Below are 13,209 nucleotides of genomic sequence, written 5' to 3' on the forward strand. Positions count from 1 at the left end.
ATGGAGCCCCTGGAAAGCAGAAATCTTTTGCCTATCACAGCCCTACTCAGACATGTCCTGGTAATGAATGGCATTACAACTCCATAGCAAGAGCAGCAGCAGTGGTGGTGGAATCCGGGATGGCAGCTACAGCCGCAGAAACTCTGCAGACTCTTGTCTTGCCTCTTTGCCCTGACGTAGACCCAGCAACAGGAATTTCATGACAATGCAGGGGATCCAAAACCACAGTTTTCTAGCCAGAGCCAGGAAAAGGAACGCATGGGAATTGGAGAGTGTGAAGAGGATTCACAGACAGGCAGTAGCTGGATAGAGGACTGAGGCGTCACAGCAGTGTCCAGCACTGAGAATTATTTGTGGCATACAGGTTTTAAAGAGGAATTTGAATGGGATAAAGCAACATAGGGGTGAGATCACAAGGCTTTGTAGGACAAGGAAGAGTTAAGACTACATCCTGCATGCAATAAGAACCCATTGAAGATTTTTAAATAAGAGAATAGCAAAGTCAGATTTTTGGTGTTTTAGTATAAATATGGATCAGGGGATAAGTATTCCAGAAAAGAAATCACCTGGAATAATTTTGAAACCATCTAGAGATGGGATAGAATGGGCAGAATCAAAGCAATAGAAGTAGGAATGGGAAGTGAATTGAGGGTTTTATATAATTTTCTTACTGACTGTGGAAGGATTCAAAGATAATTCTTAGAATTCTAGATAAGGTAACTAGAATTTTAGGTTATTTACAGATTTACAGGACAAAATCCAGCATACATACATGCATAAAGTCACAGAGAGTCACATACCTCTACACAACACAGACACATACACACACTCAGACCACAAAAACACTATGAGTTCCTAATCGACCCAGGTTCCAAAAACTTATTGAAAGTGCAGTATCCACACAAGTGGGAGCAAATACAGCCTATTGGGAATTTTTCCAGGTACTGAGATTCTTGGTGGGACACACAGAGATGATTCTGCCTGTGAAGAGTAGAGTCCTCCGGATCTGAGAATCAGCCAAATTTTTGCTGCATTTCATTTTTTTTTTCTACTTAGGACAAACCTCATCATTTTAGAATAATCTTTACTAAAATCTCTGTATGTTCACTTAAGGGCATTTTAGTGGATATTGGGTTCTTCTGCTATATTTCAGTTTTTTTTTCTACTCAGGACAAACCTCATCACTTTAGAATAATGTTTACTAAAATCTCTGTACGTTCACTTAATGACATTTTAGTGGATATTGGGTTCTTCTGGTCCTTACTCAAAATTAGTACCAGTAGGACCATATTCCCTTTCAGGGTAAATAAATAGAGGCAATGTCTGGGTGTCCTTGAACAATATCTCTTTTCCAGCTCTCTAGGGTTTTGGAAGGACTCGCACCCTACAAAAGTAAAAGTGATGGTGGTATTACCTGATACAGGTAGCACAGGTCACATAGAGCTGGTTTAGAGAAGAAAATGACTCCAATAACCATAACCATCTGAAATGAAGAGCAGAGGTCTGAGTTAGACGTATGCACATGTAAGCCATCTGCAGTTGGAGATTCAAAGGTGCAAATGCGATTGCTCAGGAAAAGTGGGAAAAGAAGAGATTCAAGGAGAGAGACTGTGCGAATATCAAGTGAAGGGAGTAAGCAGAGGGAAAGAAATTAATGAAGTAAACGAAGAAAGATGGCGTGATGGGAGGAGGAAACCTGAAGAGAGTGTTGTAACATGGACAAAGCGGGAGGGGGGTGTTATCCAAGAAGAGCGTGGTCAGCAGTTTCAGATTCTACAAATAGGACTAATTATAATAGCCAATAGTACTTGTCATAATTTTCTTCCAGGCCCATCTAGTCATTTTATGCAATTTCCAAAATAATCCTATGAGGTAGGTACTGGTACAAGCAAAGCTTTCCTTTTTGTTGGGTAATTTTTATTGTTTTTGTTTTTGTTTTACATAGATGAAGAACTATAAAACCAATTCTATGAGGTAGAAACTAGTATAATCAGAATTTTTCTTTTCTTTTTTAACAGATAAGGAACCATAGACTCAGAGAGATTAGGTAATCTCTTCAAGTTAATGTATCTTTTAAGAAATAAGAATTGAGCTTTATAATAACAAGTTTTAAAACACTGTTGCACTATCTTATATGAATCAAATAAAGACAGAAGCAATTTGATTGATTTTACAGTTAGGAGATCATTGGACAATTTTTCAGATCAATTTTGGTGAAATGGCAAAGGGAGAAGGGAAACCATATCAAGTTGATGAGTAAAGGGGAAAGGAAGAAACGAAGAGCATGCATGCTATCACTTCAGGGCTTTCACTGTGAAGGAAGATGAGAAGTAGAGACTCCCGCACTATCATTAAGGATCATTTCTAGATGTCAGGCCAAAATCTATGACATTTGACTTTCCAGTGTTATTTAAGGAGGCAGCCATTTGTATCAATCATTTTCTAAAGTACTAACTTTTACTTAGAAGAATTAAAAGAAACAACAATATTCCCAATTATTTAAGTTTTCTTCCAAAGACTATCTTTCCCTGTGGGGTCAATGATTCTCAGGTGAATCAAGCACAGGGGTAGCAGTCAATAGGTTTGCAATGTCTTAACATTTTCTTTATTATATCCTAGATAAAATTGACATCATGTATCTGAGATAGAAACACACTTTCTGATTGACATGTTTTATATAAATAAACTACAGTGGCTTATTGGATGCCCCCAAAAAGCAGCAGGCTATCATATTCATCAACATGATTCTGAATGTGGAAAATTGATTGATATAGACTTATTTCACAATCACATAACCGTCTTGTGGTACTGAATTTCTGTTTGTGGCTTTTATTGGTATTATTTTTCTTGAGCTTATCTCTACTCTGTTCAACACATCTGATTCCCTTGCAACCAGGAACTTCATTACATTTCTTTTCATCATCAACGTTATTTCTAAGTGTTTTATTTGTAATTGAAACACTATCTAAAGACATATATATGTGTGTATATAAGTATATGTACATATATAGGTATATATATGCACATACATATGTGTATATATCCTGCACTATGTGTATATTATATGTAATATATATTGCACGATTGACTTTATAATGGTAACACTGCTGGTTAGTTTTCCCTAGATATGTATCTTCATATTTAAATAAATATGTATGTGGTATTAATTGGCTTGTATAATGCCCTGTCAAAGAGATTTGAGGTGGTTTACAGAAGGGAACACAAAAAAAACACCATGATAGAAAAAGATGAAGATATCAGAAAAATGGAAAAATAAGGACTGGCAAATAAGATAAAGTCAGAAATAATAATTCTTTAAAAAAAATGTGTGCTCCATAAACTAGTAAACCTGGAAGAAATGGATAAATTCCTGGACACTTGCCTCCTCCCAAGCCTAAACCAGGAAGAAGCTGAAACCCTGAACAGACCCATAACAAGGTCTGAAGTTGAGGCAGCAATTAAGAGCTTACCACCCAAAAAAAGCCCAGGTCCAGACGGGTTAACAGCCGAATTCTACCAGACATACAAAGAGGAGCTGGTACCATTCCTTCTGAAACTATTCCAAACAATACAAAAAGAGGGAATTCTTCCCAAATCATTTTATGAGAACAACATCATCCTGATACCAAAACCCAGCAGAGACTCAACAAGAAAAGAAAACTTCAGGCCAATATCCATGATGAACACAGATACAAAAATCTTCAATAAAATACTGACAAGCCGATTGCAACAGCACATCAAAAAGCTTATCCACCATGATCAAGTAGGCTTCATACCAGGGATGCAAGGCTGGTTCAATGTACACAAGTCTATAAACGTAATTCACCACATAAACAGAACCAAAGAAAAAAACCACATGATTATCTCAAATGATGCAGAGAAGGCCTTTGACAAAATTCAACAGCCCTTTATGCTAAAAACCCTCAATAAGCTAGGTATTGACAGAACGTATCTCAAAATAATAAAAGCTATTTACGACAAACCAACAGCCAATATCATACTGAATGGGCAAAAACTGGAAGCATTCCCCTTGAAATATGGCACTAGACAAGGATGCCCTCTTTCACCACTCCTATTCAATATAGTGGAAGTCCTAGCCAGAGCAATCAGGCAAGAAAAAGAAATAAAGGGTATTCGAATAGGAAAGGAGGAAGTCAAATGGTCTCTATTTGCAGATGACATGATTATATATCTAGAAGACCCCAGCATCTCAGCCCAAAATCTCCTGAAACTGATAAGCAACTTCAGCAAAGTCTCAGGATACAAAATCAATGTGCAAAAATGACACGCATTCCTATACACCAATAACAGACTTAAAGAGAGCCAAATCAAGAACGAACTGCCATTCACAATTGCCACAAAGAGAATAAAATACCTAGGAATACAACTAACAAGGAACGTAAAGGACCTCTTCAAGGAGAGCTACAAGCCACTGCTCAACGAAATAAGAGAGGACACAAACAGATGGAGAAATATTCCATGTTCATGGTTAGGAAGAATCAATATCGTGAAAATGGCCATACTGCCCAAAGTAATTTACAGATTCAATGCTATCCCCATCAAGCTACCAATGACCTTCTTCACAGAACTGGAAAAAACCACCTTAAACTTCATATGGAACCAAAAGACAGCCTACATAGCCAAGTGAATTCTAAGCAAAAAGAAGAAAGTGGGAGGCATCACACTACCAGACTTCAAACTATACTACAAGGCTACAGTAATCAAAACAGCATGGTACTGGTACCAAAACAGAGATATAGACCAACGAAACAGAACACAGGTCTTGGAGGCAACAAAACATATCTACAACCATCTGATCTTTGACAAACCTGACAAAAACAAGCAATGGGGAAAGGATTCCCTGTTTAATAAATGGTGTTGGGAAAACTGGCTAGCCATGTGCAGAAAGCAGAAACTGGACCCCTTCCTGACACCCTACACTAAAATTAACTCCAGATGGATTAAAGACTTAAACATAAGACCTAACACCATAAAAACCCTGGAAGAAAATCTAGGCAAAACCATTCAGGACATAGGCGTAGGCAAAGACTTCATGACCAAAACGCCGAAAGCATTGGCAACAAAAGCCAAAATAGACAAATGGGACCTAATCAAACTCCACAGCTTCCACACAGCAAAAGAAACAGTCATTAGAGTGAATCGGCAACCAACAGAATGGGAAAAAATTTTTGCAGTTTACCCATCTGACAAAGGGCTGATATCCAGAATTTACAAATAACTGAAACAGATTCACAAGAAAAAACCAAACAAGCCCATTCAAAAGTGGGCAAAGGATATGATCAGATACTTTACAAAAGAAGACATACATGAGGTCAACAAACGTATGAAAAAATGCTCATCATCACTGGTCATCAGAGAAATGCAAATCAAAACTACATTGAGATACCATCTCACGCCAGTTAGAATGGCGATCATTAAAAATTCTAGAGACAACAGATGCTGGAGAGGATGCGGAGAAATAGGAACACTTTTACACTGTTGGTGGGAGTGTAAATTAGTTCAACCATTGTGGAAGACAGTGTGGCGATTCCTCAAGGTCCTAGAAATAGAAATTCCATTTGACCCAGCAATCCCATTACTGGGTATATATCCAAAGGATTATAAATCGTTCTACTATAAGGACATGTGAACACGAATGTTCACTGCAGCACTGTTTACAATAGCAAAGACCTGGAACCAATTCAAATGCCCATCGATGATAGACTGGACAGGGAAAATGTGGCACATATACACCATGGAATATTATGCAGCCATCAAAAATGATGAGTTTGTGTCCTTTGTAGGGACATGGATGAACCTGGAAACCATCATTCTCAGCAAACTGACAGAAGAGAAGATCAAACACTGCATGTTCTCACTCATAGGTGGGTGTTGAACAATGAGAACACATGGACACAGGGAGGGAAGCACTACACACTGGGGTCAGCTGAGGGGGAAATAGGGGAGGGACAGTGGGGGGTGGGGAGTTGGGGAGAGATAGCAGGGGGAGAGATGCCAGATGTAGGTGATGGGGAGGAAGGCAGCAAATCACACTGCCACGTGTCTACCTATGCAACAATCTTGCATGTTCTTCACATGTACCCCCAAACCTAAAATGCAATAAAATAAATAAATGGGGAAAAAAATGTGTGCTCCTCTTATGTACAGTAGCTAGAGGTAGGTTGCAAAGTGGTCTTGAATTTCCTTAACCAAACCAAAACAGAAAAATAAGCAGACAAAGAAAATGGGAGAGGAACACAATTAATTTTCACAATAAGTAAATCAGTTGCTCTGGAACAATCTAACCTTTCTTGGTAGTGATTCAAAAGAAAATTCTATTATGTGTCTCTATAAAGGGAATGTTATATAGTAGATGATACCTTTACATAGTTATATGTTTAGATATTTCACTTTGATTATAAAGGAGATCCCCTAACATTGTTTCATAGACATGAAAGCAGTTTTTGGAAATTTATTTTAATAAGCATTTATAGAAAAGTGATAATGGGCTAGCGTTATTAGTCTGTTCTCAGGCTGCTAATAAAAACATAGCCAAGGCTGGGTAATTTATAAAAGAAAGAGGTTTAATTGACTCACAGTTCAGGAGAGCTAGGGAGGCCTCAGGAAACCTTAAATCCCAGTGGAAGGAGAAGCAAGCATGTCCTTCTTCACATGGTGGCAGCAAGGAAAAGTGCCAAACGAAAGGAGGAAAAGCCCCTTATAAAACCATTAGATTTTGTGAGAACTCACTCACTATCATGAGAACAACATGAGGACACAGCCAAACCATACCAGCTAGGTACTGTTATTATCAGATGTTGTGAAAGCTAAAAAGGTGAATAAAATAGAGGTAGAAGTTTCTGCTATAGTTCTACATGACTTGAGTGTTTTGCAGAAGGCCACACACAGTTTTCTTGCAATCTACAGCTTTGCAGAAGCAGACCACCATATTACAAGAAAAGAAACTGAAGTTGCAAGAAACATCTCTGTTTTAATAGAGTTTTCAGATAAAACAAATGTATGGCTCTACATTTATTCAGATTAAATGGAGTGTAGGGAATTGTTTTCTGAAGTAAAATGTAAAAGTCTACACATATAGTGACCAAGTGCTGAACCAATAGCTTAGTCTATCCCTTGCACTACCTGGACCTGGAGCCTCAACTGGGTGCAGAAGCAGCAGCGAAGAGGTTGGTAGCATTTGGGTCTCTGCGGAACAGACAGGGAAGGAGTGAGGCTGGGCAGGAATCAGAGTCCTGCTACTGCCCTCAGCAGGAAATCTCCCCTTCCAATGCAATGTCAATGTGTTCCTCGAAGCAATGTGAAGTTAAGGTTCAACAACTTTCAGCACAGTGTGCAACACAGAATATAAGCAAATTATTTATTTTATTCATAGGAGTTGCTTACAAAGCAATGCATTTGACAAATGCCTATCCATGTCCATAGAAGAATATAAATGATCCAAATTAGAAACAAATCACTTAAAAAATATAAACACTTGGTTTCAGGAAGAGAGAATGCTCCCCGAAACATTCGAGGAGGAAACATTAGTTCTTCAATCATATCAACTACACAGTTATAAACTATCCCCACATACTTTCAGTTTTTTAAAAGAAAAATACAAGTATCTTGTGACTCTGGTACATCGCCGTGCCCTAACACACTCAGCAGCACTGCCTATCCCTACATCTGGAGGCCTGAAAACTTTCCATTCCTTCTGCTTTGAATGTTCTTTTGCAGAACTGCTTATTGCTTCCACTTCCTCACCATTCAAGTCTTACCCAAATAGCTTCCCCTTTAGCAAGGCCTTGCATAAGCACCCTGACTAATGAATGCAGTACAGTTTCACTCCACATCTTCCTTTGCAATTTTATCACACTGACTTCCTAGGCTCTTGTCAGGATTGTAATTACTTGCTTGTTTTTTTTTTTCTTCTAGTCTTACTTTTCATCTAACTCTTTCTCAGTGGCAAGTCCATCTATCTTATTCACGGCTGTCTCCAGCGCTAGAATAGTGGCCTGCACACAGTAGGTGCTTCATCAGTATTGCTCCTGGCTGCCTGACTGGAGGTTTTTGGACAGGCTGGTACTTCTGATGCCTGGATTCTCCTTCCCTCTTCTGTTGTCACTTCTTCACCCAGGCGGTCTGAACATTAATCTAAGTTGGTCTCCCTGCTGTGTTCTCTTTCATAAAACTTGTTATTTCCTTCAGAGTTTTTAATAATAAATGTATGTACACGTTTATATTCTGTGAAAGAAAAATAAACCTCAGGACCCCAAAATTATGAAGTCGAAGGGAAAAGTTGGCCTGGGAGCTGCGTCAGGCAACCTGCCTCCCATTTTATTTCTAAATGAGATAGCTACAGATACTTTTTTAAAAGCTACATACCACCCTCACAGTTTGCCCACTGGTAAATTCCTCATAGGGCCTACGATCTTCACCCTAAAACAGATCTGTTGAATTTAATCCTGACAAAGTACATTGATAACTTCTCTTCATAGGTAGGGGACAAAGAACAGAACTCAAAGTCATCTCTCTGCTCTTCTGAGACAAATGCATATCTGATTGCTTCCTCTGCCCTGTGTGTATTTTATCTTATGTAGAAGTGCAGATTCAGTGAGCTAGATGAATGCATAAGTGACTGTTCCTCTAAGCCCTCTCACATGCAAAAAGCTGATCAGACTCAAAAGAATCCAACTGTCTCTTTTGTACCCACACCTTTTAAAAATGTCTTCCGCAGGCCACGTACAGTAGCTCACGCCTGTAATCCCAGCATTTTGAAAGGCCAAGATGGGCGGATCACCAGGTCAGGACTTTGAGACCAACCTGGCCAATATAGTAAAACCCCGTCTCTACTAAAAATACAAAAATTAGCCAGGCGTGGTGGCATGCGCCTGTTGTCCCAGCTACTCTGGAGTCTGAGGGAGGAGAATTGTTTGAACCTGGGAGATGGAACTTGCAGAGAGCTGAGATTGTGCCATGACACTCCAGCCTGGGCTACAGAGTGAGACTCTGTCTCAAAAAAAAAAAAAAAAAAAAAAAAAGTCTTCTGCTTTTCCCATTAGCTGCGCTTTTTTCCTTTAAATGTTTAAGTCCTCAAAATCATCTTTGGAGAGAGGCCCAGACCTTTCTCCTGGGTGTATATCCGTAACCTTGGCAAAATAAACTTCTACATTGACTGAGACCTGACTTTTTGCAATTCTCTCTCCCCCACTACACTGTAAGTTCCAGCAGGGCTGAGATCGTACAGTATTTAGTCATTGTTGCATACTCTGTGCCAGGCACATACTAGGTGCTCACCTATTCTATACGTAATGTGTGTTAAAGTATTCTAAACTCTTCTTGGGTTTAACCATAGGGTAGGATATGAAAAATATAGCTGACAATGGGTTGGCAGATGCTTCTCCTTGGGAAAAGGTGAAATTTTCTTCCTATATCTGTTCTGGGCCTTTACATTTTGTATGAAGGTCATCAGACCTGCTCTGATCTAGAGGAAGATATCTGTATCCTTTTCTCCAACAGGACAATTTGACAAAGGGGTTGGACCTAACTTTGCCCAAGCTGGTGATGGAGGCATCCTGGTGCTGTTCTCCATGATGGGTGGAGTAAAGGCAGCCAACTGGGTCCCACCTGAACAGGGAGCCTGCTGGCCATCATTAGGAGGAAAGACAGTCCCTGGGGCCACGCCAGGGGGGATTTTGGAACATGAAGTCTGGCCATTCCTTTCTTCTATCCAGTTACATTGGTGCAGATTTGAACAGTGTTCAGATGGGTCTGCTGTGAGAAGTTCCAGCTGCTAAAATAAACATAAGAGGAAAAAAGAGTAAACAGCCTATCACACCGGCATTAAACAGCTTACTCAAACTGCTGAGCAAGGCATTCCGAGGCGGTCAGTTTTCTAGAATGGGCTCTTTGAGCCAGCAGCAGATTCTGATAGTGACTTCGCTTGTATTGGCTACGAAGACGAGCTTCACTGTGCCTAGGATTCTTATTCTCCTTTGGAAAATGGGCTAATAAGACTTCTCTATGAAGTACAGGGCAGGGGGAAGACGGGCATGGCAGGTGAACTGAATACTAATGCAGAATCTCCATCAACTGGCTGTGTACCCTTGAGCAAACCAAAGTACTTCTCTGTATACTTAAAATGAAGGTGTTGGCATGTAAACTTAGATTCTGAAATGATTGCAGAATCAGCTTTCCCATTTAATGCACCCCTCCTGTGGTAGGCTGGATACAGTCAAACTCCGCACCCCATAACCCATACCAGTAAAATTCCTTCTCTGATTTGCTGAGCCCGTTCTCCTAACTGAAATTCCAACTCTGCCACCTGCTGCCTCATGGCCTCACGTAAAGTTTGCAGTTGCTCGGCCTCCTCCCTGGAAGTAAATAATAGAAAACAACCAAATTTAACAATCCTTCGCAGGTGCAATCTTCCATTGTCTCCTCATAATATAGGTTCTTACTTTGCAATTTCTTAAAAGAGAGTGTCATCTTCTTTATTTGTGTCAGTTGCAGACATTACTAAAATTGCATTCTTTCTTTAAAAAATAATGCTACCGCAGTATAATGTAGTTCTCGTTTTAAGAGTACAATTTAATAATTTTTAATACATTTACCAAATGGTGTAATCATCACCACTATCCAGTTTTAAAACACTTCTATTTCCCCACTAAGAACCCTCACCCCTCCCTTTACAGTTAAAGCCGATTTCCATCCCTAGCTCCAGGCAATGAATGACTAATCTACTTTTGGGACATGTTTTTAATCTATGTGACAATAATGCAGATTTTTGAAACTCTCACATCTCCGCACATCTGCACTTGCAGGAGCCCCATCTTATGGATTAAAGACACCCTGCTGGCAATGCCCTTGACTGCCTGTCTTTTGACCTTCTCAAATAGCTCTTGCCTTAAAGAGTAAGTGTTGCTAGCTAGCAAATGGCGCTCACAGACTCCCACTGAGAAAGCAAGAACGAGACCATGAAAGCAAAGGAAAAGGTGGCCAGTTTCTCATTAGCTCTGCTCCAGGGTGCTCATCTGTCCTGCCCTAATTATCTTCCTTGTTCCAGGTGTGTGGGCTGGTACTTACTTTTATAGCTCCCTTAGGTAATTACCTTTCCTCCTGTGACATGTCTCTAGAAAAGAAGGCCTGCTGTCCCATAAGGTGCTGTTCCATTTCCTCTAAATGCTCCCGGAAACTCTGGCATATCGTCTTCATGGCTTCCATCTCATGGACTGTGCACTAAGAACAATGAGAAAGAACTGAGAAAAACGGCCTTTTTGATCCTCTGCAAGAGCTCACCATGGTGGAACCTGCTTTCCCATTTGGGCTCACTTTTTTTGCAAACAGGCCCCACTGCTAATATAAGGGGAAGAGAATAGGAAGAGCTCAATATTTGGGTTCTGAAAACAACTAGTGACAGTGCTCATTTTGGGACAGAAGGGCAGCTGTTGTTGGTGGCCTTTGGATGATGATCATTATGTCCCAGAGGCTGGAAGGCAGTCTGGAGGCCTAGGTGATACAGGGATGCAAGGACATAGGTAGAAGGGAGGAGGGGAAGGGCCAGAGTAAGGGTTTGTGAGGAGCTGAGTCTGTTTAATCTTGTTTAACTTTGGTGCTGGGTACTGCCTCACTCTGAGTATCAAGAACATTGAACACATCTTTTCAGCTGGTATGTGTTTGATTAAAGAAAATCTGCTTAGAGTAATTTTTATTAGTCTTAGTCCTGCTTAGTCACAGTCACGGAGGTTGGAATCTGCAGGATCAGCTTCATCCACCTAACAAGCCCACCCTGAGGAAGGCAGGCAAAGGCTAGGCATCCCATCCTCTCGAGGAGCTGGAAACTAGAATTGACCTTTGTCTACCCTTTTAGTCCTCCCCATCGGTCCTGATGTAGTCACCCTTTAAATCATACTTTCTCTCTCAAGTTGTGCCTTTGCCGCGTTTTTCTAATTTAAATATATCCCTGCAGCCCCTGAGAACTTCGGAACTCCCCACACAACCCCTCCACTAACAAACTTGACCACACTCTAGCCTGGCTCCCAGCAGCACAAGTCCATGTCCCTGGGATGACCTTAGCCTCCCCATCCCCCATTAAAAAGCCTGCCTGAGAAATCTGAAGGCTGCTAGGAAAATTTACTGTTTGCTTTCGTCAACACCTGACATAGGCCTCTGACTTCCCTTTCTGAGAGTGTTTATTAAAAGGAGATTATAATTGTAAATATGTATTTCTTACAACTCACAAGTGTCTCTCTTAAGGACCTGAGAGCCATTCCATTGAAATGTAATCATCTGGAAGGTTCGAGCCTCTGTCCCCTGTCTCTGGGAGGGCAGATTCCTAACTTCAATTACTGCTGGCTCACAAACACAGCTGGTCTAATGGCATTGAAATGGACCAATTCTTTGTGATTTTTCACTTCACTTTTTTGACTCTATGAGCTCTGCTTTCCACCCTGCCTCATTCTCTCTTTAAAATGCCCAAATCACCTCTGCACAAATTGGGGTAGAGCTCAGCTCTTTCCCCTGCTGTCAGTAGTTGCTGAATACAGTCTCTTTTCATGGCTTTAAAGCTATTTACCTTTGGCAACCCCAAGCCCAGCCCAATTGTCGGCACTCGACTTGCTGAGTACCTACCAGCTGTGCCCTTTGTTTTGCATCCTGGATTGGATCATGCTTTGAAATCCATGACCCAGAACTCCATGGCCAATACCCATCTGACTTTGAGTAATATTAATGCTTGTTGGGTACTAAAGCCATCTCTGTCAGACCCACAGGCTTGGACTCCTTCCCAAAATCAGTGTGGCAGAGGCTGCTGGTTGACTACACACCATCTTTCTCCCTTTTATTCTTGTTAACAAGAATATCTTAGAGGCAGCCGAGTGTCTAGCTTAAAAATTACATTTCCCAGCATTGCTTGCAGATACAATGGCCAATGAGATGGGAACAGAGAACATGGTGTGGGGCTTCTGTGATGTTCTTTAAAGGAAACTGATTTTTTAAAAATGCATTTTAGGTTTTGGGGTACATGTGAAGAACATGCAAGATTGTTGCATAGGCACACACATGGCAGTGTGATTGCTGGCTTCCTCCCCATCACCTATATCTGGCATTTCTCCCTATGCTATCTCTCCCCAACTCCCCACCCTCTGCTGTCCCTCCCCTATTTCCCCCCCTACAGACCCCAGTGTCTCTCACCACTCCTATTCAATATAG

The 13,209-nt window shown here is 40.7% G+C and overlaps 1 protein-coding gene across 6 annotated transcripts in view; it reads right to left on the bottom strand.

The window, feature by feature from the left end:
* Positions 1–9,189: 9,189 nt before the first annotated feature.
* ITPRID1 (ITPR interacting domain containing 1) overlaps positions 9,190–13,209 on the bottom strand; it is a 112,431-nt gene continuing 108,411 nt past the window's right edge. For 5 of the 6 annotated variants that reach the window (XM_032286856.1, XM_032286855.1, XM_032286854.1 and 2 more), the window contains 3 exons: positions 11,111–11,238; positions 10,262–10,373; positions 9,190–9,793 (listed from right to left, as the gene is read on the bottom strand). In XM_032286856.1, the coding sequence (XP_032142747.1) occupies positions 9,485–9,793; positions 10,262–10,373; positions 11,111–11,238 (549 nt within the window). In that variant the 3' untranslated portion in view covers positions 9,190–9,484. The remainder of the gene's footprint in view (positions 9,794–10,261; positions 10,374–11,110; positions 11,239–13,209) is intronic. The other variant, XM_032286853.1, reaches the window with a different exon arrangement.

The sequence above is a fragment of the Sapajus apella genome, unplaced genomic scaffold, assembly GCF_009761245.1.
Source record: "Sapajus apella isolate SASKATOON/1434 unplaced genomic scaffold, GSC_monkey_1.0 scaffold19, whole genome shotgun sequence".
NCBI lineage: Eukaryota > Metazoa > Chordata > Mammalia > Primates > Cebidae > Sapajus > Sapajus apella.